This window comes from Anoplophora glabripennis, unplaced genomic scaffold (assembly GCF_000390285.2).
Source record: "Anoplophora glabripennis isolate ALB-LARVAE unplaced genomic scaffold, Agla_2.0 scaffold47, whole genome shotgun sequence".
Classification (NCBI taxonomy): Eukaryota; Metazoa; Arthropoda; class Insecta; order Coleoptera; family Cerambycidae; genus Anoplophora; species Anoplophora glabripennis.
This window is the reverse complement of record NW_019416342.1, coordinates 1,569,318-1,593,164: the sequence shown is the minus strand read 5'-3', so window position 1 is coordinate 1,593,164 and position 23,847 is coordinate 1,569,318. Positions and strand designations below refer to the sequence as shown.

General features: G+C 29.9%; 3 protein-coding genes across 3 annotated transcripts; 1 reads left to right on the top strand and 2 right to left on the bottom strand.

Annotated features, from left to right (window-relative positions):
• The first annotated feature begins 375 nt into the window (after positions 1 to 375).
• LOC108906431 lies at positions 376 to 3,441 on the top strand. Its single transcript, XM_018709668.1, has 3 exons — positions 376 to 510; positions 2,591 to 2,764; positions 2,951 to 3,441. The coding sequence occupies exons 1-3, from the start codon at positions 441 to 443 to the stop codon at positions 3,151 to 3,153; spliced, it is 447 nt and encodes a 148-aa protein (XP_018565184.1). The 5' UTR covers positions 376 to 440; the 3' UTR covers positions 3,154 to 3,441.
• A 280-nt stretch (positions 3,442 to 3,721) lies between these two features.
• On the bottom strand, positions 3,722 to 19,977 carry LOC108906430. The gene is made up of 3 exons (XM_018709667.1): positions 19,838 to 19,977; positions 4,184 to 4,463; positions 3,722 to 4,040 (listed from the first exon to the last, which is right to left on the bottom strand). Exons 1-3 carry the CDS (start codon positions 19,838 to 19,840, stop codon positions 3,814 to 3,816), a joined length of 510 nt encoding a protein of 169 aa, XP_018565183.1. The 5' UTR covers positions 19,841 to 19,977; the 3' UTR covers positions 3,722 to 3,813.
• A 2,095-nt stretch (positions 19,978 to 22,072) lies between these two features.
• Positions 22,073 to 23,396, bottom strand: LOC108906444 (intraflagellar transport protein 43 homolog). Its single transcript, XM_018709684.1, has 5 exons — positions 23,219 to 23,396; positions 23,007 to 23,170; positions 22,696 to 22,725; positions 22,414 to 22,524; positions 22,073 to 22,346 (listed from the first exon to the last, which is right to left on the bottom strand). The coding sequence occupies exons 1-5, from the start codon at positions 23,252 to 23,254 to the stop codon at positions 22,142 to 22,144; spliced, it is 546 nt and encodes a 181-aa protein (XP_018565200.1). The 5' UTR covers positions 23,255 to 23,396; the 3' UTR covers positions 22,073 to 22,141.
• Positions 23,397 to 23,847: the final 451 nt, after the last annotated feature.

The window sequence follows — 23,847 nt, the reverse complement described above, 5'->3', positions numbered from 1 at the left end:
ATTTATCTAAGACTTGCTGCTGAGTAAATTTCTAACATTCTAACAGAGACTTTTTTAAATTGTGAACCATACATTGCACCAAAAAGCACAAGAAAGGGAATAGTTCTTATTGAAAACAGTTTGTTCAAATCTAAAAAAAGAAACAGTTATTTGTCATCTATATCCGACAAAAATTTGGACGATGCTCAAAGAAATTGTAAATGGAGGAAGAGAGTTGATAAATAGAAATTAACATAATGAACATAGAAATGAATTAAAACATTTAGTAAACACAAACAACCTTTTAAATTTATTTAGGGATTTATTTATTCGTACTCTGGCAGCCTTTAGTTTAAAATACTTAACATTGATATTTCACTCCCATAAGAAGTGAAAGTAGGTGCTGGAACAGTACGCGAGAAATGTTGCCTTGAAGTTTGTTGTTGTTTTATACACCCAAAATGGACGTAAAATTATTACTGTTTTGTGAAGTAGTCATACTGTTAATTTATTTTCCATTACATTCTTATGGTAAGTCCTATTTTGAGTTTTTATAAACATTAGGTTACTGCACCTGAAATAAGCGATCGTTGAACTCGCTGGGACGATATCGGAGAAGTGTGTCAATATGTTGCACCGTGCGTAATTCCCTCTTCCAGAAATTTTATTCCATTAGTAATGCATTAATGTTTAGACGATTACCATCTTCTAGTTCTTTTGTATCTATCTAGAGATCCAGAAAAAATGGAAAAGGGCTATTTCCAGTAATATAAAAGAAACAAGAACAAAGAAACTGTATAAAATTATTACCTGATTAATCAATTAATGTTGTAATTAGTGCTGTTGTGATTAAGTAATTATCTAATATTAATTAATTAATGTTGATTTTTTAAATTACCTACCTCTATAACGTTTATACGGATTATTGGGTAATTTTCAATGAGTTAAGTATATCTAAGAAAAACGCAGAAATATACAAAGTAACCCATTTCAAAACTGAACACAGTGATAAATATAAGGTACATTTATTAATGGGCTTTGCGCGTAAAACACCAAAATTAATTAGTAACACATTAGAATAGAATTAAAACTAATTTTGTTATCTAGTTTTTATGTTTATGTTTATAATAGTAAAATTATATGCAAAAATTTTTAAATTTTAGTATTACTTATGAAATTTGGTATATACTACTTACCTATACCTATTAAATAAACTGCCGCCTACAGATCTGTATTCAGATTTTTATAAAAAATCGCTAATACAATTTCTATTTTGCATGTTTTAGTACCTACCTATTTGGATACCATTTATTGCGAAATGGATGAATATGTAAGAAATTTGTTTGAAGAATGTATTCTTATTTAGAAATTAAATCTGGTTATTAAACATTTTTTTTATTTAACAGAGACATCTGAAATAATTACTCTGATTATTAATGACCCATTTCAATTGGTAGAAGAATCTACGTATAAGTCTTTCCGTAGTCAGATAAACAAGTATAAAAACGCCTAGCAATAAAATTTAATGATTTTCATAGGCGTTCCTAAAAAAGTTTTCAGCTAAAGGTAAAAAATTATAATACTTAAGTTGTACATAATGTGTAGAAAATTTCTATTACCTATATGTTCATTAGGCCAGCAATATGTTTTAAATATTTATGTCCTCAAACAATTTTATTATGTTGATAGTAAATTTCGTTTTGTTCCGTTTCAAAAGGTCTCCAAAATGCCATGTTGTAGGTAATAATATTATTTCGCCCTTTCGCAATTATAATATCAATGATTAATAGAAGGTGCCTATAAAAAACTCAAATTAAATGAATCACACCAAATACCGCATTGCTGCACTGCACTGCTGGGCAATTTGTCAACACTTGTCAACAGCTGAGATTTATTGCCCTGTGGCCCCATGCAGCTGTGTTAGATTTCGTTTGTCCGCGCTCGCATTCGTCAACTGGGCGTATGTATTTCTGCTACCTACGTTTAGTTGGACCAGACCTGTATATGGGTATGGTTAAATAAATATGGGTATTTTTCAAATATTTCAATGACGAGCTGGTTCTTCAATTGATATCGGAAAGACTATACAAGGAATTTTAAGTAATAAAATTGAAAAATCAATACAGATAAATCCTCATTCCGTTTATCTGTTTTATAATTTCCCCAAAAGTAATATCAATTTTTATTTGATGATATTGTTTTTTAACTTATCTAATTTTAATTTAGTAACAAATTATAAAAAAGTACTTTTGTAAATTGTTATTTTGGAACTTCAATCGACCACTTTGATCCATTTCGTGATTTGAGTCGCCAATTTAAATGACTGAAGTATTCCGAAATCAGAATAGTCATGTCTCATTGAGACATTAAATGTCACAAATACGCAAACATTTTCCTTTTCATTTGAAATTCCACAACCAAAATGATTATACAAAAATCAGTATCTATTTAGGAGTGAAGCTGTATTATACCTAAGATTCAGTTTTATTAGAAAAGTTGTTGTACAAAAAAATAAAATTGCAAATTTCAATTTCCATCTTCATTGCTATGTTGGTTTTCAAAAAGATCAAAAAGAAGAGTTAAAGATCAAATGGGGTGAATATTTTTCTAGGTCTTCAAAGATGCTTCATGTGCAGATCTCGTGGTGAATTGGGCAGTTGCAAGGACCCGTTCACGGTTAATGTAACACTGGTAGAAAATAAACAAGAAATAGGCGTTGAAACAGTACCTTGCGCTTCAGGGTGGTGTGGAAAAATCGTCGAAAGTGAAGACGCAGCCAAAGAAGGTAAGACTAATTATTATTTTGTACATGTTTCGTTATAATTTAAATCATTGACACCCTCAAAATTGAAAGAACCCTATATTTTAGTCTTAGGAACCTCTCATTTTTTATAAAATACCTACATTGAACCTTGAACATGTGCTTTGCAATATATTATTTTGTTTTAATTTTGCTGGTCTTTGTTACTAGAATATGGAGTAGCCACACAAAGGATATGTCTCCAAAGAGGACCCTCCGACAGTGAGGACAGGTGTGCTTATACAAAATGGAACTATAGAAGAGTGTTGATGTGCTTTTGTAGGGGCGATTTGTGTAATTCCAGCAGTAGGGTAATCCTGAATCCGATAGTTTTGATTGTGATCAGTTGTTTATATTTCTTTAGAGTTCTATAGATATATACGACAATTTTAACAATATTCGTGCCCAATTAAATTTAAGAAATTGGCAGAATTGTAACAAATTTTTCTTTCTTCTTTGAAGCATGCAATTTTTAAATTGGTATTTAAAAACATGATATACATAAAGTACCAGATTTATTAAAAAATATTCGTGCTTAAATCAAAATATTTTTATAGTCTTTCCTATATTTTATACTCTTGAAATCCAATAAATAATAAGCATATGTCTCCACAACGTTTGTATTTGCGCAAAGTTAACAAAGTTTTGCGTTTTATTTATTTTTGTTGATTCAATTGTATTTTAAGCCTAATTAATTTTTACATAAATATTTAAATAAATCCGTTTTTTTAATATCACATCAAACATACCTATAGTCCTATACTTACATTAATAGAGAATGTCTCACATTGCTGACAATGTTTCTCCATTATTATTTAAAGTATAAAAGCTACTGTAAAATCTTTTAAAATCTATTATACAAAGGTGTAGGTACATTTGTCATGATTTATGTAGCTTTATGGGAAAGAACATATTCCATATAAATTTTATTTATTACCTACATTTATTTTAGCTATTTCTAACAAAAAATATAAGTTAATATTTATTATTTACAGTATATTTTTTTTTAAATCGAGAATATGGTATTAAAATCTTCACAGATGATTCTGTAGTCTTCTGTGCTTCTTCAATCTAAGGAACGGAGACTGTTCTCTTAGGGAACCAAGGCGGTTTCCAGGTAAACCATTCGATCGTCTCTCTTCTTGGTTGCGAAGTAGGGCTCTAATATGGGGTATATCTCCGAAGAACAATTCCCTACTGTACAAATAACGTACTGCCCGTTTTGCTGCCAAACCAGTAAGCAGCAAAGGGTCAGGATATTCTGAAAAGAGACAAACATTTTCCTTTAGAAATTACAAACGCATAAAACAGATAGTTGTGCAAAATTTTAAGAGCATTTTTAAAATTTCAAAACATTAGTGAAAAATTACATATCTTTCCAGTTAATAATTTCCTTTCTTTTACCTAAGCCATTACTGAAATCTGGAGTGACGTATCCATTTTCTTCGAAACTGAAGCCGAAAGAGTTCGGTTTGGCGTATATGAAAGGAACTGTTGGTTCAGTCCAAACTGCTACATCTATGGTAAGGTCCCCATAGCTTCTAGCAGAACGTTGCAGGGGTTTTGTGGTAGATGACTCTATTTTTCGATTGCTCCTAACAAATCTGACTGGCACAATTCCTGTGGTCTGTCCGGCTTGAACCAGAGTGAACGATGTTAATATTATGGCGCAAGATATCCACAACTGTTGAAATAAAAGAAACATTAAAACAAATAAAACGAGAAACATTATTTTTCTTTCAAAATTATGCCTGATTAATGTACAATACGAAATATCTCTGCTTGAAATATTCTTCCATGAACTTAAAGTAGTTTTACAGGATAAAACATTTTATAGGTTAGTTTGAGAGCATAAAATAGCTACATTTTAACGCCAAAAAGGGTTCGATATCTTTTTTTGTTATCAAGTTATTCGCAAATTATTGAGCAAAAAATAAATAATGATATTGAATTGAGGAACACGACGCTAACGAAAGGACATTTAATTACCAAAACAAAATGCGTTTATAAAATAACCTACCTAAACACACGCGTCAATAAAAATCTTGAAAATAATAAAACCTATAAAGATATTGATATTATGTAACGAAAGCATAATAATGATGTTTATAAATGCTCGAAATGTATACCTACAAATTTTCAATACAGGAATTTAACCTTTGCTGCGTGCTTAGGTAGGTTCTTTTATAAATGAGTAACCATAATAATAATAATAATAATCAGTTAATAAACAACCATTTATTTTTTTCATTTTGTGTAATAAATATATATAAATAAGACACTTGTTCTTATTTGATAAAATTAAAGTAGTATCACTTTGTATAATTTCTTTTCCTATTTTGTCAAGGACTTTGGAATGGTTAGTATTTAGAATTTAGATACCATTAAGCTTCAGATAAGGCTTAAGAGTCACATGTTGGGGGAGAAATCAACAAGCTATATTTTCTTAGCATTCCAGATTTTATATTTCTAACAATGAATTAATTTTAGTATTTGACCTAACACCTCTAATAAATCACAGTAGGCGTTGGTATTAAGCTAGGTACGTTTTTACTTACAACATTGATCTTAAGGTTTTTTTAAATGATGAGTAATAAAGATAAAATGTTTTGTAGAAATTCTGCATCAGAAGTATTTGAAAATAGAAACGGATTGTATTGTACTAGTTTATTATTATTTTTTTCAAATTATAACACAACTAAATAAGTAGTTTTATAGAAATTATGTGTGACATTTCCAAGCACATGTGATCGATGTTGTGAAATTTTACAAATGCGCTCTCATAACATGTAAATCTAAATTTCTCGAAAACGGTTGGATATGTTGAAATTAAACGAAAGTATCCTTTACTCAAATAGTGTAGAAATAAAAAGTTTAGGAAGAAATAGTGAATATCATCTCCTGAAGGTTTTTACACAAGACATGGAATTTGAGTACTAAGTACATAAACGGAGCAATATCTTAAAAAGCTTTTAAGATATCGAGTAAAATGTAATGCCTACAAATCGACTCCCAGTATAATTGGAAACACAATTATTTTTTACTAAAATTTCAATAAATAAAACTGCAAAACGGTAGTCCTGACGCTACTAATTAATGATTTCAATCATCTTGTATTTGCTGTAATTATGTTCGGGAAGAGAAAATGTGTTCTTACAATTAATCACATTTACTGCAAAATTTGTATTGAGAACTTTTACTGACAACATTAAAACTGCCGTAAAACCTAACGCTTTTCCTCGTACAATTACGATGGGAATCAAAGAACTCTATAATCTACAGAGGAAGTGCAAGCATTTATTTCGGCTGACGTAATCTCCACTAATTATTAACTTTCTACGCGAGGGACAATATGATTTGAGCATCTCCAACAATAACGATTTGAAAGTCGAGAGAGCGGTCATAAAAAAACATCGATGTGACTGTGATTTACTTGCGGCAGTTTTATAACTATACCTATATAATTATTTTGATTTATCGTGTATTCATCTTCACGACTGTGAAGGCAGTGAATATGAGCGAAATTTGAAGGGGTGGCAGTTTTCACCCCCTTCCACCCCCTGAAAGTTCGATAGTAACATTTTCACTCTACTTTTGGACTCAAAATGTTCTACTCAATTTTTGAGTTGTATCTAAGAGAATGTTGACTAATGACACTTTCTGGTATTATTCATCTAAGGTAAAAGTTGATTACAGCTTTTGTGGCAACGATAAGAGCAATAAAATGTTTAATTTATATGTAAATCAAAGCACGTTTAAGGTTAAGCTGTTTCTCTACAACGGCAATTAATATTTAACGACCACCGGCAAAGAATACAGATCATCAATTTTGAAATCATCAAGATTGTCTTTTAAAAAATAAATACCATCTGAAACAACGCTTTTTCCGGTTAATGAATATAAGGATTTCACAATTTATATGCAACATTTGGAAAGGACCTTACAGTAGTCACATATTGGAAATCTAAACAATTTAACACAGTGCTGTAAGTATTATGGAACAAAAACAATTTTGACATTAATATTTTTTTCAGTTAAAAAGATGGAACATTTACAGTTCCGTAGCAAACGAATTGTCAATATTGATTAATGGATAACAGCAGATAGAAAGTTGAAAAGTTCAAAGTAAGACAGGGAGATTTGCAATTCATAAATGTAATCTAATTATTTAAAAATAAAAAAAAGAGTGTTAACTTTAAAAATTTACTGTAGCCGTCCTAATCAACCGATTTCAATTTTTTAAAGCTTGAGTGGTCTTTTCTATGTGAAAAAATTTTTCAAGTATCTAGATGAGTTATTTGAGGCTGTGCAACATTTTGAAAATTCGAAAAATTTTTTTTAAATTTTTTCAAAAATTTATTTTGCGAAAATTATCGAACCGATTTTAAAGAAATTTGGTGTGTTGTTTTATTATACTCTAAAGTTTTTTTTACCATTAGAATGCCCTCGGAGCAATTAAAATATTTTAGAAAAATTATCCAAAAAAACTTGATTATTTTGCCTTTTTTTCATCAATTATTGCTATTTTGCAACATCGGTAATAAATTTAAACATTTTTAACTTACAGTATTTTGTGCAAAATTCAATTCTAAAACTTTTTTTCCTCTTCAACAATCTGTCAAAATCCATAGGTTCCAAGATATAAGTAAAAAACTCAGATAAAACTGGTATTTTTTGAAATTTTTTAAACATTTTTGCAATTTTGAAAATGTTCCGGACCTCGCCCAGATCTAAGGATCTACACTTTTATTATGTGAGTTATACTGAAGGTATTCCAGCAAATAATAGCTTGTCCCCTCTTACATCCAAAAAGTGGGATATTTCGACAGATCCGCACTGGTCTACTAGTCTTTCTCTAATTAAATAGAATAATTAAATACTAAACAATTAAAGTAAGAGAGGCCTTAATAAGGAACCTTGAGGCACACCAACACTAATATGGTTACCTTCGAATTATAAGAGCTATTGACATAAAAAGTTATAAAACGTGTAGGTAAGGCAGGACGCTTTGATTTAAATTATTTTCAGTTCTTCCTCATCTTAAATGAATCTATATTGTTAATATTTACACTTCATCAATTAATCATTCTTAAGACTGCCCAGTTTCAAACTAGAGGTCAAGTTTTTTTCAAGACGAGAAATACACAAGAACCCTGAAGCAACATAGCCTTGAGGAATTCCTTTAACTTCCTCTGCAATAGGCATCTTTTATTCATTAACACATTTACTGATTCATGCATCAAAAAAACTGAAAGCTCATTAGGATCGTTAAAAAATGTACACAACAGTGGAATAGTGTTCTAATTTGTTAAAGGCTAATGATTTCTGCGTATAGCTAAGTGGGTGCCATCAAACCGTACTAGTACTTATAACGACAAAACTATAAACATAATTAACGGTAAGTAGTGAAGGTATGTACTTTGCTTCATTAAATAAGTGAATGGCAATATTTAGAATTATTTTCCTTGATTTACGACAGAGAGCTGATGGTGTGCGAATACCAAATATTGTGAAATATGGTCTTCATTTCACTTCATAACGAACGTCATAGTTACGTAAGATAATGGTGCTGAACTAATAAGCTGTATTCAATAAAAATTTTAAGTTTAGGTTAAATGTTGTTGTTTATGCTTTTTTCAATGTATCCAATAGTGTGGACGCAAGATTATATTTGGGTTTATATCTTTAAAGTTACTCATTTATTGTATTTCTATTTTTGCTTTGTCGGTTTGAAGTAGACCTAACATTATTAATTTTGCACATATTCCAAATTTCTTGCTTTTCATAAATTAAAAATGATAAACCGGTATTTAACAGAAAAATTAAAAGATTATACCTTCTCAAAGTTTATATCTTTTTTAATTTAAATTTTTAATATTTCATAAATGGAAGTATTATAATTAATCTTATTTTACAAATGCATCTACAGAATATTTAAGGTGGATGACATTATCGTATCGAGACCCACCAGATCACTGTCTACAGTCTACAGCATTGACTGCTACACTTTTCAAGAACATTTGTACTTACCTACCTGACGGCTATACTTATTTTTTATTTTGCAACCGCTTCGTAGTCATGAGCGCAAACGTAGCATGCCTTTGGCAAAAATAAATGTTACAGTTTCGAATGACGAATATATCAGTCAAGGTTTATCTTAATTGATGCTATAATTCAACTCCTTTAACAGGCCAGGACAGACTAGGATGTATTTCATAAATTATGCTATACTTTAAAAATAATTCATTATTTTGTAAAGGTTAAGGTTGTCAGGCTACTAACTTTTTAACCCACATGTATAATTAAATAGAGTACCTATAAATTATTTACTAGTTTTCGTTACAGTTTGGAAGTCTTGAGAATGATTAGCAAAGTAGGTGGGTATCCTTGATGATTCAGAATTATCTAATATTTGTCATTTCCTTCTATCTACGAATACATTACAATGAAAGAAACGAAAACATACCTACATATCGACCAAAATTTACCGCTAGAAGTCAGACAAATACTGAAATGTGAAACAGGAACTCAATTTTGAACAAATTATAAAGTAGGAAGATTAAGTTATTATTAACAGCAATATTAATTTGTTTAGAATAACAAAAATACATTTCTTTGAAATACATTATGCAGGTATACATAATCTGGTACGAATCTACCAATAAATTCATAAATCTCCTAATGCCTTTGTATTTATCTTTTATATCTCAGTTCTCAGTCTTGCATAGCTTGCCATGACCCGAAAGACTATATATGCTTAATTGAATTAAGAACAATTTTCTTCTTACTGACTGTTTCATTGGATACTTTGATTAAAAGGATCAGTGAAAAATGTGCACTAACACAGATTAATCACTTAAATACGACAGTTCTTGATAAAGTATTTTTTATAACAACATACCTACGTCCTACAGGGTGTTTAGAATGTAGAGAATTTTTAATGGTAAGCAGGATGCTTATTACTAATAAACATTTTCAGTAGGTAATTAAAATCATTGAACCTATTAAGTTTTAAAAAAAATTATTATATCCAAGACTGTTACAACTATTTGAAAACTTTCTTCTGAGTTTCTTTTTTTACAAATTCACAGCCACACAAAATAAAAACACCCTTATACCAAATTTGGCGCGAATCTGTTATTCTTTGAAAATTTGGTCGGCCATCTTGGATGCGCCATCTTGAATTTTGCAAAATTGATCTGGGATCCGTGATCAGCGAACCCGAAAACCCCCGTATACCAAATTTGGCGCCAATCTGTAATTTTTTGAAAATTCGTGATATCTGACCTTAATTGACCCGTTTTTTTTTGAGGTTAGCAAAATCCGCGGTCAATTCTGACCTCGGATTCATGTTGGGCGGGATTTTAACCATATAAATGAACATTTGAATATAGACAAAAATTTTTATTGTATTTTTCCTAGCACTTTTTCGTGAATTTTCGCTATTTTTGACATGTTTTTTGAGGTTAGGAAATTCCTGTGATTCTGACACCGGATTCGTGATCAGGGGGCAAAAATACTACGGATAACATATGTCGCATGAAAAGTACAGACAACTTTTTTTGTGTGGAAACCTATAGACTGAATTCAACGTTAACAGAGGAAAAGGGTATTTCATGGAAAAAATCCAACCAGTATAATTAACCTAACTTATATTTCTAGAACTATGCAATTATCTTGTTGTTCTGGACATATTACTACGTCTGTTGAAAGCAATGATCTTAATTTTTCTCTCATTTCAAAGTACACTACTGAAAAAAAAAATAGTGACTCAACCAAATATACAGAAAGGTAACCAGTATAGCTGTTTTACATTGACAATTTATTGATGAATAAATTGACGAAGTTCTTCATGAATTAATTCACGAATTTACTGGTAAACAGTGTGGTTTTACATCGCTATACAGACTTTATCAAGTTTTTTGACGCATTAATCAGTTCTACCAACGAATCAAAGAAGCAAATAAATTTCAAAAATATCACCTTTCCACTCATAATTGTAGTGATACAACAGCGGTACCGTTTTGACACATATTATATAAATATTAGTGTTTGTAAGTAACAAATCAGTAAAAACAATGCAAAACTAGTACGACACCACACAATTATTTACATATTCCAATAACATAACCTCATTACTGATCTGAGGGTGGAAATCTGATGGGTTGGTACTTCCGAACTTCACGAAGAAATTGACGATAATTCGTCAAGAACTTGATGAATAAATTCATGAAGTTATTTGACAGCAGATTTGGTGCATTACACTTGTCCAATTTCTTGATGAAGTGGCTTCATGAATTAATTGATCAATAAATTGTCAATGTAAAACAGCTATAAGCAAATAATTTCTATTGTAATATTTGTAAGTGTTGATTATCGTCTATCCATAATTCTAGCATAGATTGGCACCTCACGAAATTGCTGATTAGATCATAAATGGAATCTATTGTATGCTAGACGAGGTTATATAACACAAGCAATATTATAAAAAATTGGTAAAGGAAATTTTACCCATCACAACAGCATAAAGATTTTTTTAACCGACTCTGTCATAGACATACCGAAGACGCTATCTCACAAGGGTTAACAAGTAGTTTTGTAAGGATGCTTCAGGGATGGTATTTCAAACTTTTTTAAGTTTAAATTGTATCTATGTAAATCGAATTTTATTTTGACCACCCAGTCGCTCATTCAAAAGGTAAGCGAACTAGTACAACGTAAAACGACTTTATGACATCTATCAAATCGTTGAGTCATGATGATTTTGTAAAAGTCTACAGTGAAGAGGTTTCACTATACAGGCTTATATTAATGGTTCACCCACAGTAGTAACCCATGACAAAGTACACAGTGCATTTCAATGCACACCGAATGCACAACGTGTTTTATTTTTCCGGAATCTGGGTGTGAATGCCTGATTTGCAAATGCTGAGAGGCGTACGTATGGTCTATTACAGTCTTATGAAATATTTTGCACTATTACAAGCAAAATTGCTGATATTTTGCAGTCGGGGCATAACAGTTATTCTAACATGTAAAAGTTAATTAAAAATTCATTGCAGTACGTATCTTTACATTTACATGGGAATTTATTAAACGTTTCTTGAAGTGCAAATATATTGAATGTTACCTATTACAAAGTTTCTGAGGAATACTTACGACACGCATCTACAAAGGCAATGCGAAGCTATTAGCTATTAAATAGATAACCATGAAAATTATAGTATTTTGAAAATAACTACACAGGGTGTGGCTATAAGTAAGGGCCAGTTTTTTTTACAATAACCTTTCCTTTAAATTATAAGGTTTTACAACAATGCATAGCCCAGTTTCCAATTGTGGATGTTTTGCAACTAAAGTGCACTGTAGTTTAAAGTTGCACTACACAATTTGAAAAAATAAACTGATATCTACATGTTTCTAGAGGTCAAAGGAAGTCTCTGTAAAAATAAAAAAATATCAGACCGGTGTGTCCGATAGTGTTTTGCCCCACTCAATCCGAATATTTTCAGATGATTCAACTGTTTAACCTGAAATGTTTTGAGTCAATGTCATAACTTTCGAAGATTGTTCTTAGGTTACTTTATAACAAAAAAAACCTCAATAAAGCAAAAATATATCACTGGTTTTCAAGGTATAAGACGTTGAAGATTAATGTAGGTAAATGAAATATATCGACTAATAATGTACCTAAAAGCAAAAATTTGCTGTGGTGAAAATAGTGGAAGATATTGTCACTAGTCACTTAGAACCTTAGAAAGAGTTATTTTTTTTATTGAAGAAAAATGGATTTAGATTTTTGATTCATTAAGTTTTTATGTACCTATAAAATAATCTAAGAGAAAATCCTGTCAAGTTTTCACATAAACTTAAAAAACGGTCTGTACGGCATGCAATATACGTCAATACGAAATTTTAAATCTTATCTCCATATTTGCAAATGTTACCACATGTTTTTTTTCATACTTAATTGGATAAAACATCTTCCCACGAGAATGATGATGCAACCATTGTGAGATAATAATACTACCTAAAGGTGTGTCCGAAAAAGTCTGTCACATAAATAAAAAATATGAAATTTTGATGTGTTTTTGTACTTACCTAATTATGAATCTCAACCTTAACCGAGTTTGAAAACTTACAAAAAATTTTAACTCATTTAAGGAAAATCGAAAATTAGAAAATTCAGTAGGTAGTCATATTTTACGAAATAAAATCATTTTTCTAACAAAACAATTAATATTTAGGCACTTATTCTTTTCATATTTCTAAATGCAAATCATTTAGGTATACTTACCTAGGTACCCCGATAAAGGTAGGTACTTAAGTAAAATAGGTAGGTAATTTTTTTGCGTTTCTTCTCTCGATCCGAGCTTTAAAAGCAATTTTCCATAAAATTTATCATTTTAATATGTGCTTTTTTATATCTTACAATTTAAAAGAAAATAACAAGTTTCTTTTGTGATCTAACATTGAAATCACCAGTATCTACACCACCTTGGGCATATTACCATAAATTGCTGTTTATTCAAGAATGTGATACTAAAATCGACTTCAACTTTGACGATTTCTTTAAGCGAAGACTAGAGACTAGAAAAGGTTTGTACGAAAATTGTACAGGGTGTATTGTTATATAGGTACTACAACATGTCAAAAATGAAGAAGTATAGAATTTTGTCAAATTGAAAAAACTAAGTCACAACTCAAACCAGCGGTGTGGTAGGTATACTGGTATTTAGCTCAAAAATTGTGCCATACCCATCTGCTACCGGAAAAGAAATTAATTTTTAAAGGGTAAAAATTTTTATTGGGAGAAAATGATAGGTTGATATCTCGACTTTTTCCTATGTCTGTTACATTTAAGTACCTACTTGAATATGTTCCAAATGGCGAACCCTGTAGGTACCTACCTTAATACAATTTTCACTATTCCCGTATATTCTCTTGCTTCTTTACTTTTTATATTCTGGTGAATGTGCTGTAACTCATATTTTTGGGCAAATGTTTACATAGAAAATAGGAATTTTAAATTTAGAAGCGGAAAACTCTAATATTTGACATGCTGTTGTGTAAAACCCTGTATAATTATAAATTTATCTAAACGTCTCGTCTTTACAAATTACGGTTTTTTACCAAAATCGTTGAAGCCGTGCCAAAAAATCAAGAGATTATTTCTGTTCAGAATAAAATTTGCGTTTAAAAAATTATATAAGTACATAATTTATTCTCCAATGGAACCATAAGTTTTTAAGAAATTTATTTTTAGAAAATTTCGTATTGTTCATCCAAAGATTAACTTCATCCAAATAATCATACGTATTAAAAATAATTTAGGTGCTTTCCAAAAAGCAAAATTCAGTAATTTTTAAACGCACAGGAACAAACTACAACATATGCTCAAAATGTCCATCACCATTTTCGTTGCACGCCCGACACCTTCGAATCCGATTTTCGCGCACACGCTGGAAAACACCTCAAGAAAAGGAAACAGTGAGACAAAAAACACTCAGACACGGTCCAACTCCAGATACCTACTGAATTGCGTAATGTTGGACAGCTTATCCGCCGCGCCCTTGTCACATTGCTCGATATGAATTTTACCGAATTTTAAATTTATTACAACGCTAATTATTTTTTAAATAAATAATAAATAATAAAAATTCACATAATGGTAATATTATTACATAATTGTAACACATATTAGTTCCTATAAAAATTATGTCAAACTTTCGTACAATATTTTTATTATGTGAAAGTTATCCACAATTAATAGATTTTGTTATCCAATATTGTACGAACGAGTCTTATTTTATCCGTATCTATTTGTACTACGTACAGTTGTGCGAATTTTCATAACGTTTTTTTCGAAAGGTATCGACGGGAACTGCTGAAGAGAAAAGTCTTCAACCTCAATCAATTATAGTTTCTTTCAATAGTTACATTAGATCCCATTAAGGTTTTAAGAAACTGTTTTCATCCACAGTTGCAATGTATTATAAATAATTCGAATTCGAACATAAACATAAAATAAAATTTTAATATAAAACGATACGTACTTGAGCAACTTCAGTATTAAAATCTAGATGCTCTAGACTCTAGGTCTAGACCTATCTCTTTGTATTTTCTTCTGTTACAATTAGAAAAGGACAAATCACATCCAGAGCACCTAGATGTTCACACCAAAATTGCATTTACCTACTTAGTAACACTAGTGACTATATAGAGACAACCAAATTCAGAGGCAGAGATAACTTTAATAGAATAATTTTTACGATGTTTTCATTCGTTTTACATAAAAAACCTAACCTGACTTAACCTATCAGTTTCATTTTTTTTAATAAAGAATCATGAAAACCGTAGATTGGCTGTCGTTAGACACTATTGTTAATAACTGCGATGTACATATACCTACACAAATTATATAAATTTAATTTCAAGGATTTGCTTCATTACTTACTTACAATTAGTATTGTTCAAAGATGTTTCTGAATAAATTTATCCATGCTTGTAAAATATGTAGTCACAGTATGATCGTGCAGAACCAAGTAATTACTTAACTTACGTACTTTAGACAGATGATCAGATAAATTGCACTTAATATTTCTTCAAGTAGCGGTGCATTATAAGCTGTGCCTCTGAGTTTCCTTGACCAAGAAAGCTTAAGGTAATTCATCTTGAAAGTAGATCGTACAGTCATGACAACATAAAATAACTAATCACTACCACAATATAATATTTTATAAATATATAAAATAAATACATATATTAAAAAAAATCTTTTAAATTTGAAATATAAGATGCCTGTTTGCACATACGATATCTTATAAGAGTAATTTATGTTGATTTTGTCAAAATTGACCCATATTGACTAGTGATAAATAAATTGATGACATTAATTATATAAGGTACAGTATATGCGGGGATTGTCAACAATATGCTTCCATAGCATCGCAATTGCATGCCGAGCATTTTCTAGAGATTTAGGCTACTTAGAATTCTGCTAGTCGAAGAAAATGTTTTTGATATCATTGAAGAAGATCGTGAAAGAGAAGAAGAGGAAAGAAGTTCAAATCCTAATTCTTCAATACCACCTTAAAAGAGTATAATGTTGTCTTTTACTGCAGAACGAGTATGATGCAAACCTTGCTAAATTTGTTAGAATGAGACTACTTTTATTCAACGGAGTAAAGAGTTTCCGAAAGAGGCATGTGCCATGGAATGTCCCCACGTTATATGTTGAACAGATTTTGAACAAAAAAATTCTGCTTTGGCTGGTATTATTAACGCCCTTTTGCACTACCATATCCAATAACTGGCTCAAACACTACATGTTTTGCAAAATAACTTCCCTTAACTACTTGAGGATATAAATGTAAGACAATTTGTTAATTTTTTTGCACGATGATACTCCACCCCATTATAAACGTGAAGTGTGAGGTTATGGATTTCCCAACAGGTGAATAGGCCGCAATGAATCCATATTAAAGTCTCCAAAGTCGCCAGATAAGCGCCTGTACTTTTACTGGGGTTCCCCAAACTTATTTCTGAGGGTGTCACTGAATCTGGATCCATCTTATGAGCGTGCGGTAGGAACAATTGCGATTGCGATATTGATGTTACGGTTTAATGCACATACATTCACTCGACGTTATAGTTATGGTGAAACTGGTCGTAGATATTGGAAGATACAGTACCAATTACCTCGGAAACGCATCCAATTTTTATTTTATAATAATACCATCGATACTGCTTACTCTTATTTCGTCTTTGCGACGGGAAGAATATATCTCCTATATTGTAAAAGGAGAGTACCCGCATATTTCAGAGTAAAATTATTCCTTACATTTTACTTTGAAAAATATATCTGCATGGAGTGTAACTAGATGAATGTATGTAGATCTTAAAAGTTTATTTTTTGTAATAGGCAGATTCTTCTAGAAGCGTATTTTTAGTTTAAAGTCTTTGGGGACTGGTAAGAGCACCAAAAATTACTTCTACGATTCAGCAAAAAATCAAAGTTCCACAATGAGAAATAGTTGTAAGTCATGGTAAACAATACGTTCCTTATTTCACTAACGTTTGCGATATGGTTAATAATAATTAAAGCTTTTAGTCGAATACGAAAAGACGATTTGTAATAGGTACTTAACATTTGATGAGGAATGATAAACTTTATTACAAAATTTATGTGGGTAAATAAAATACGACCAATTAAAAATTTTACGTACATCAGTTATTATAAACCATTCGGAGGACAGTTGAACGTGTGGTACCAGGAAATGGACCTATATTAAAAAATACCACTTGCAAAGGACATGTAAAGCTAAATGGTATAATATATATTTACTTAACTATTTATTTTGGGAAACAACTGCGGATTACACCCACAATATCTATAGTACAGATCATTAGTCAGCAGAATCACCGTAGATAGTTTCGAACTTATTATTCCTCATCAGTATATACATAGGAAACGATGAATAGACTCTTCTAGCTGAAATTGTACAGACCGAATTTGATCCTTGTGTACTATTTATATAGATACTATAGAAATGAACAACTTCAAATTAATTTATTTTTACAAGGAATTAGAAGTATTTATAAGAACAACCAATACGTGTTTCGTAAAATAGATAGGTACGCTAATGTACTTAAAATTACAAAAAACGATATAAAAGAATATTCCTAAATTTAAATAAAGGAAAAGTTTAACATTAGCCGTGTTATTCCCAATGCGCATGCTCGGAAAGAATAGCCTCATACGCAGACCTTGTTGATATGTCATCGCTGTCATCATTAGCGTATTTTCTCTTCTTTTGTTTAATCTTGGCATTTTCTAGTTCTACTAAGTATTTTTATTGTTTTTCTTGGTGCTGTGCTGTATCAGTGTGTTTATCGATTGTTTTTGTCTTCAAGTGGTTTATTATAGACGTACTCTTGCATAACTGAACTTTTCTTGAATGATATCCTATTGCGAGGCTACTCGGCTTACATGAAATTATCTTTAATGCGCATGCTCAGTAAGATTGATATAATTATAATGTATTAATTATTATAAAAGTCAAAATTGTTCCATAAATATAAATATATAAATTCTATCATTCTTTTAGTTTGTCACTTGGTGTTTGAAACTTCTTAAATGTTTCTAATATTGCCAGAATATCACAATATTTAAGGTCATGAAAAAGAATACATTTTGATACTTATGTCCAACATAAGATCGAAAATCGATCTAGTAAAAGTACTGAGAAAATCTTCATGACAATGTGTACCATGGGGTTGCCTATTATTTGGCGTATGTGACGTCACTACTAAAAAGGGCTATTGTAATAAATGAAATTTGTTCAACTGCCGGGTAAATGAACCAGTTAGAAATTATAATTTATATTAAGAATTACAATAAAACGTAGGATTAAAACAAATAACTCTCTTTTACAGAAATTCGATAGAATACACATAGGTACATAGATTGAAAGCTCATTATCAGTGTAAGAATCATCAATCACAAAGATTCTTTCGACAAAATTAGAAGTACCTAAATGTAAATATTGCAGCAAACAAAGAACGAATAAAAAACAATCAATTTCTGGTACTATGAAAATGAGAAAGATATATTATGACTGTCCATTTATCATATACAAAAAGGGAACGTTTTTTTTTTAATTTTGCCCACTATACTCAAATATTAAATAAAAGTAAAAACCTATACCTAGTTATGTTTTTATTATCAGTCAAACCTGAACGACCATGGAAAGACTTCATAATAAAAATATTAAACAAAAACGAAATAATGAATTGCTTAAAGAAATTGAGGTATAATATTTTGGTATATGCACTAAGCGTTTTTCTAAAAAAGTATAGTGAAAGATTAGAAGATTCGATTGAAAATATAATTTGATATTTAAGCATTTTAAAAATTATGTTACTTCCAAATTTTGTTATTTAAATACATAGTACATACTTATGGATATGATACATTAAAAATACAAGTATCATACAAAGAGTAGGTATGTACATACTACATATCAAATAATTTCTCAGAGAAATCAATAAATGTTTATTAAGCAAGTAACTGAATGGCCTATACCGAAAGGTTAAGAAGAAATAGAGGTATGATCTAGCATAATCGGCAAAAGTTGAAAGAAATCTATATGTTAAGTACTTAAATAAATGATCAAATAACAAAAATTATTCTAAAATATCAATAACAAGGTAGGGACTGTAAATGTAATCATTTTAATTAGATTTAAATATGTAGGTATCTAATTGTCGTGATAAAAATTAATGTAGATAAGTGCACAATGAAGTAAATATTGACCAAATACTATTGGTAAAAGTTTTTATTTAAATTGATATTATTTTTGTAAATCAATAGGTAGTAATTTTCGTAAGCAACCCTATTTTTATATTAATTCGCATTTTTTAAATTTATCTCGTAGAATTCGCCATTAAAATTTGGCCAAGAATTTACACCATCTGGTATTTTCACAGTATCACACTTTAATCGAATTATGTTCAATATTTTGTATTAAATAAATAGTTACTGAACTATTAAAGGTAAAGTATAAGTGTTTTTGTGAATGTTATTAAAAATAACTAAATTATTGATCGCACGAAATTGTCGAATTGTTTACAAAAAGTTATTTTTTTAAATTATTAATCGGTGTCACAACTAATTTACACATATCTTTTTGACTTCCTATTGTTATAATTTGATCTGAATGAAACTGAGAAGTTGAAAATTTGTAAATAAAAGTGATTCAGTTTTTTTCAGTAATACTTAATTTATTTTCCATTTATTCATATTACTACAGATTCATAAAAAAAATAATTTGCATTTGCAGTTTTTAAATTGAACAATTGAACGACTTTCAACTGAATTTAAGTAAATTTTTACAAAAAAAAGCAGAAAATTTTATGATATTCCTTAAAAATCATGAGCCCGTATTGAAAATGTACTATTAGAAATATTAGTCATAAATTAGAAAACAATTCAGTTATAAAAAAATTATTTTATTAAAAATATAATATGAACGTAGCTATATCATGTACTCTTACCATATTAAATCAATTAATCAGGAAGTCAATTCATCTGACGAGGATGCCACAGACACTATTACAACAAATTCACCAACTCTTATACGAGTAATCTCTTGCCGCACCAAGTGGAATAACGCATAAGCCTATTTCTTGTCAACTACATCATTTCTCCTCGTATCCCTCCACAGAGATTTGGTGTTAATTCACTTTCAGGGGCCTTGCATCAGAAGAACCCACTGGACCATTCCATCCTTAGACAAGGAAGAATTAATACATTATCTATGAATTAATATACGGAATACGAAATATAAGGCAGGCCCATTGTCAAAGAACTGTTTCGTAAATTCGTTTAAGAATATTCCCATGTTTTTTTTTTATACAAATTAGGTGTGTTCATTTAATTTTAGTCTTGGCAATTATGGTTTTTTTTGCAATGTAGCAGTTTATTTTTGTTATCAATGTGGGAAAAAACTATTTTCGTTAGGCAGAGTAACAAAATAGAGTATAATGCTAATTATAATTGCAAACTTCATATACGTTTTTGTTTCTAAGAAAACTAAAAACATTTAAATAAAAAATACCATGAAATTATAGAGGAATCTAGTACCTAGAATATTTTGACAAAAAGGAAGCCGCTATTAAAAAAATACTATCATAAATTAAAAAAAAAAATGTTTCCAATTTATTTTATTTAATATTGATAATAGAAAAATAATGAAATTAGAGTAACCTAATTTTGCTGTTATAATATACATGGCGTTTTCTAAGTCGGTGTCATAATTTCAAGAGATTATTTCTTAAGTCATTTTATGCTAACAGCCCTGATGAACCAAAAAAATATTTTTTAATTTCAAGATCCTGTACACTGGTCTTGAAATTAAAACATATTTACAGAGCGTCATAAATGATTACAAGCCACGTGACATGTAATTTTGTTTGGAACAATAATTTTATGTCCTTCACGTTTGCCATTAAATTTCTATAAAATTAAAAATTATTAAAACAATAAGATCAAGGTTACATTAAAATACAACGTTTTGTTTCACCAACCGTCATTGGTGTAATTTTTCGCGATATTCAATTCAACCAATCAGCGATCGCATTATCTCGATCGTTGACGCTACGGTTTGTCATTGTTCATTGTAAACGAATCATTAATAGGTATTGGTCACATATTTGTGGATTTTTAATTGACAGTAAAAGCCATTCAATGTTGATTGCCTAGGCTCGGTGGTCACGTAGCTTGTAATCATTTATGAAGGCTCTATATATTCAAATATGAGGATATGTGATGCATTAGTAGGTTTATAAATTTGTCAATCAGTTAAGCACTAATAACTTCACAATTTCGGCACCATGCTGAGTATTTTGAAAATTAGGTAACTAGATTTAAATTTAATGTTTCTAATCGAAAAAATTTTGTTTGTAATTTTAAATACACCATCAAAACCTAAAAAAACTGTTACTTTTCTTAAATAATTTATTGATTCAAATTTTAACGGTATCAATACTTTTTTATTAAAATAATTCAAGGAACAATCTCGTGACGTAACATGAACTTACTAAAACTATATAGATTTAACCGTACTGTTTCTCAGATAATTAAATGTAACACTGATGTAATTAAAAAAATAATTGCCTACCCATACTTCTCTTTCTCATGATCTTGATTACAAATATCAAAGAAATAGACTTAACCTCTTCATAATTACCTAATACTGGTCACCATAGTAGTTTCTGTATAGCGAATTTAAGAAATACGCCGATGATCCTAAATAAAGTAGGAACGACTGCAAAGTTCATATTTTTATAAACAACGTACTAATCCCAACAATATTCTTGTTTCAATGTATGTTTTATTGCTGAAAACGAAGAAAAGTAAATACCATGTCCTTATGCTTTTTCAGATTGAATATTAGAACTGCTGCAATTGGAAGATTTTTTGGTTTTTGTGTTTAAAAAAAATTACCAATTACCTATTATAATAATCGTCAGTGAAGAACCTTTTGTCAGTTACAGTAAATCGACTAAACGCTTTTTGAACCATAAAAAGCTTTTCAACTTAGGCAACCAGTTTAACAATACAACGCCACACAAAAACGACAGTAGCAATTTATAGTTTAAAAAAGTATGAGCTATAACGCTATTTGTGTAATAATCAATAAATCGAGTTTAGAAGCACAACCAAACATGAAAACTTTGAAATAACATTTAGAGAAATAAAAATTCTGCATACTTTTCTACATAATTTTATTGAAGTAAATTAAATACTAAAACACTAATAACAATATGAATAAAATATTAAATACACTTATATGGATTTTATACTGCAGATCTTGAAAGATCATTGAATAATGACTCCATGGTCCAAACTTCTGTGCAGGGTTGAACATCCTTTTCTGGATATAACTTGCTGGTAAGGAATGAAAGGTCTATATCTCCCAGATTTCCAAAATTGACCTGTTCACTTTGCAAATTTCCAAAATTGTTATCCAGTTCTTTATAGGTAGATTTATCAACTGAAATTCTACAATTAATTAAAATACGTTAATTTAAATAACAGAACTTAACTTAAAATGAAAATTCTCACATACATTGGTTTCACATCAGGTAAATTTAGTGGATCATCCTGCAGATCATCAATATCTGGTATAACAGGTATATCATCATCTGATTCCTGTATTTTCTCATTCTGAAACCTTTCTCTAAAATTCAATAGGGTTAATAAGCAAAATTAGATTAAATACTTACTGAGATAAGTAAAGCTACTCAAAAAAAAATAAAAAATAAAAAACACCAAAGCTCCCTCTATATTTAATTAATGCGTGTAAATGTAATAAAATTTATAAATCAGAAATATGGCTAAAGCAACTTACAGTTCAATGATGTTTGAACCGTTTTTTCCCCTAAAACAACACTCAGATAAAACAAAACACTACAAAACACACCCAGAAATGGAGAACCATAAGTATGCAATTCTCATAAGAAATCTTTAATAACATAATTCTCTATAATCAGATTCTAGACACATACTTTTTTATTAAAGTTAAATTTTATATTAAAACTGACTGTTATTGCAAAAAGCAGTAATTAAATTTGGAACTTAGTTAAAAAACAACAAATTTGTATTATTCCTCTCTGTTGATACCCATGGTTTTCCCATTTTTCTATATTAATTCAAAAATACTTTGAATATTTAGATGCTTCCTCACTCCACACACCCATCTTCCTAGTTCTTACAGGTGCAGAGATGTCAATGCCACCATTTGAAGCAAGGGAATCATCTAAAATTTCTTCAGAATCGCCTTGAGTTAATGTGCTGCTCATTCTTCTACCTTCTTTAGGTGCAGACTAAAACATTTACTTTTAGATAAGGAAGAATTATTTTTATTGTTTTACCTTCTTTGAGCCCAAAGGATCACCACCCCAATTCATATTTTTTCAGTTTACAATGCAAAATTGATTACCAACAAATGTTTAATTATTTTGAGGCATAAACAGAGGACAATGAAAAAATATTGATAAAGTTAAACATGCAGTAGTCTACTCACAAGACACAGACCCCACAGACTCTGTGACAGACAAGTTTCTTGTTTGTATATTTGTTGGTTGCCATGGAAGCACCTAACATTAATTGTTAATGGTGCGTTCAGAAATTTCCCGAATTTGCAATAATTCGGAACTCATTGAATTAGCCAATCAAAACATGATCTGTCTTTAGACTTGAGATTTCAGTTGATATAATAAATGGGAAAATTCAACAATATAATTAATATTTTGAATGCTTATATAATTACGTCAACATTTATGCAAACTGAAAAGTTGTTCTTTTAATTACAGATGTAACTGACAACTAAAATAATAAAATCTTTCACGTATATTTTACTTATAGAAGTAAAAAAGTTTCAGATATAATAAGTAGATTATATATTATTTAGAGACTTTAGAGAACTATTAAATCTGTCAGCTGTCATAGATTTCAAATACTAATGCAGAATTCAGGGATTATGAGTAGAAAATAGTAACTA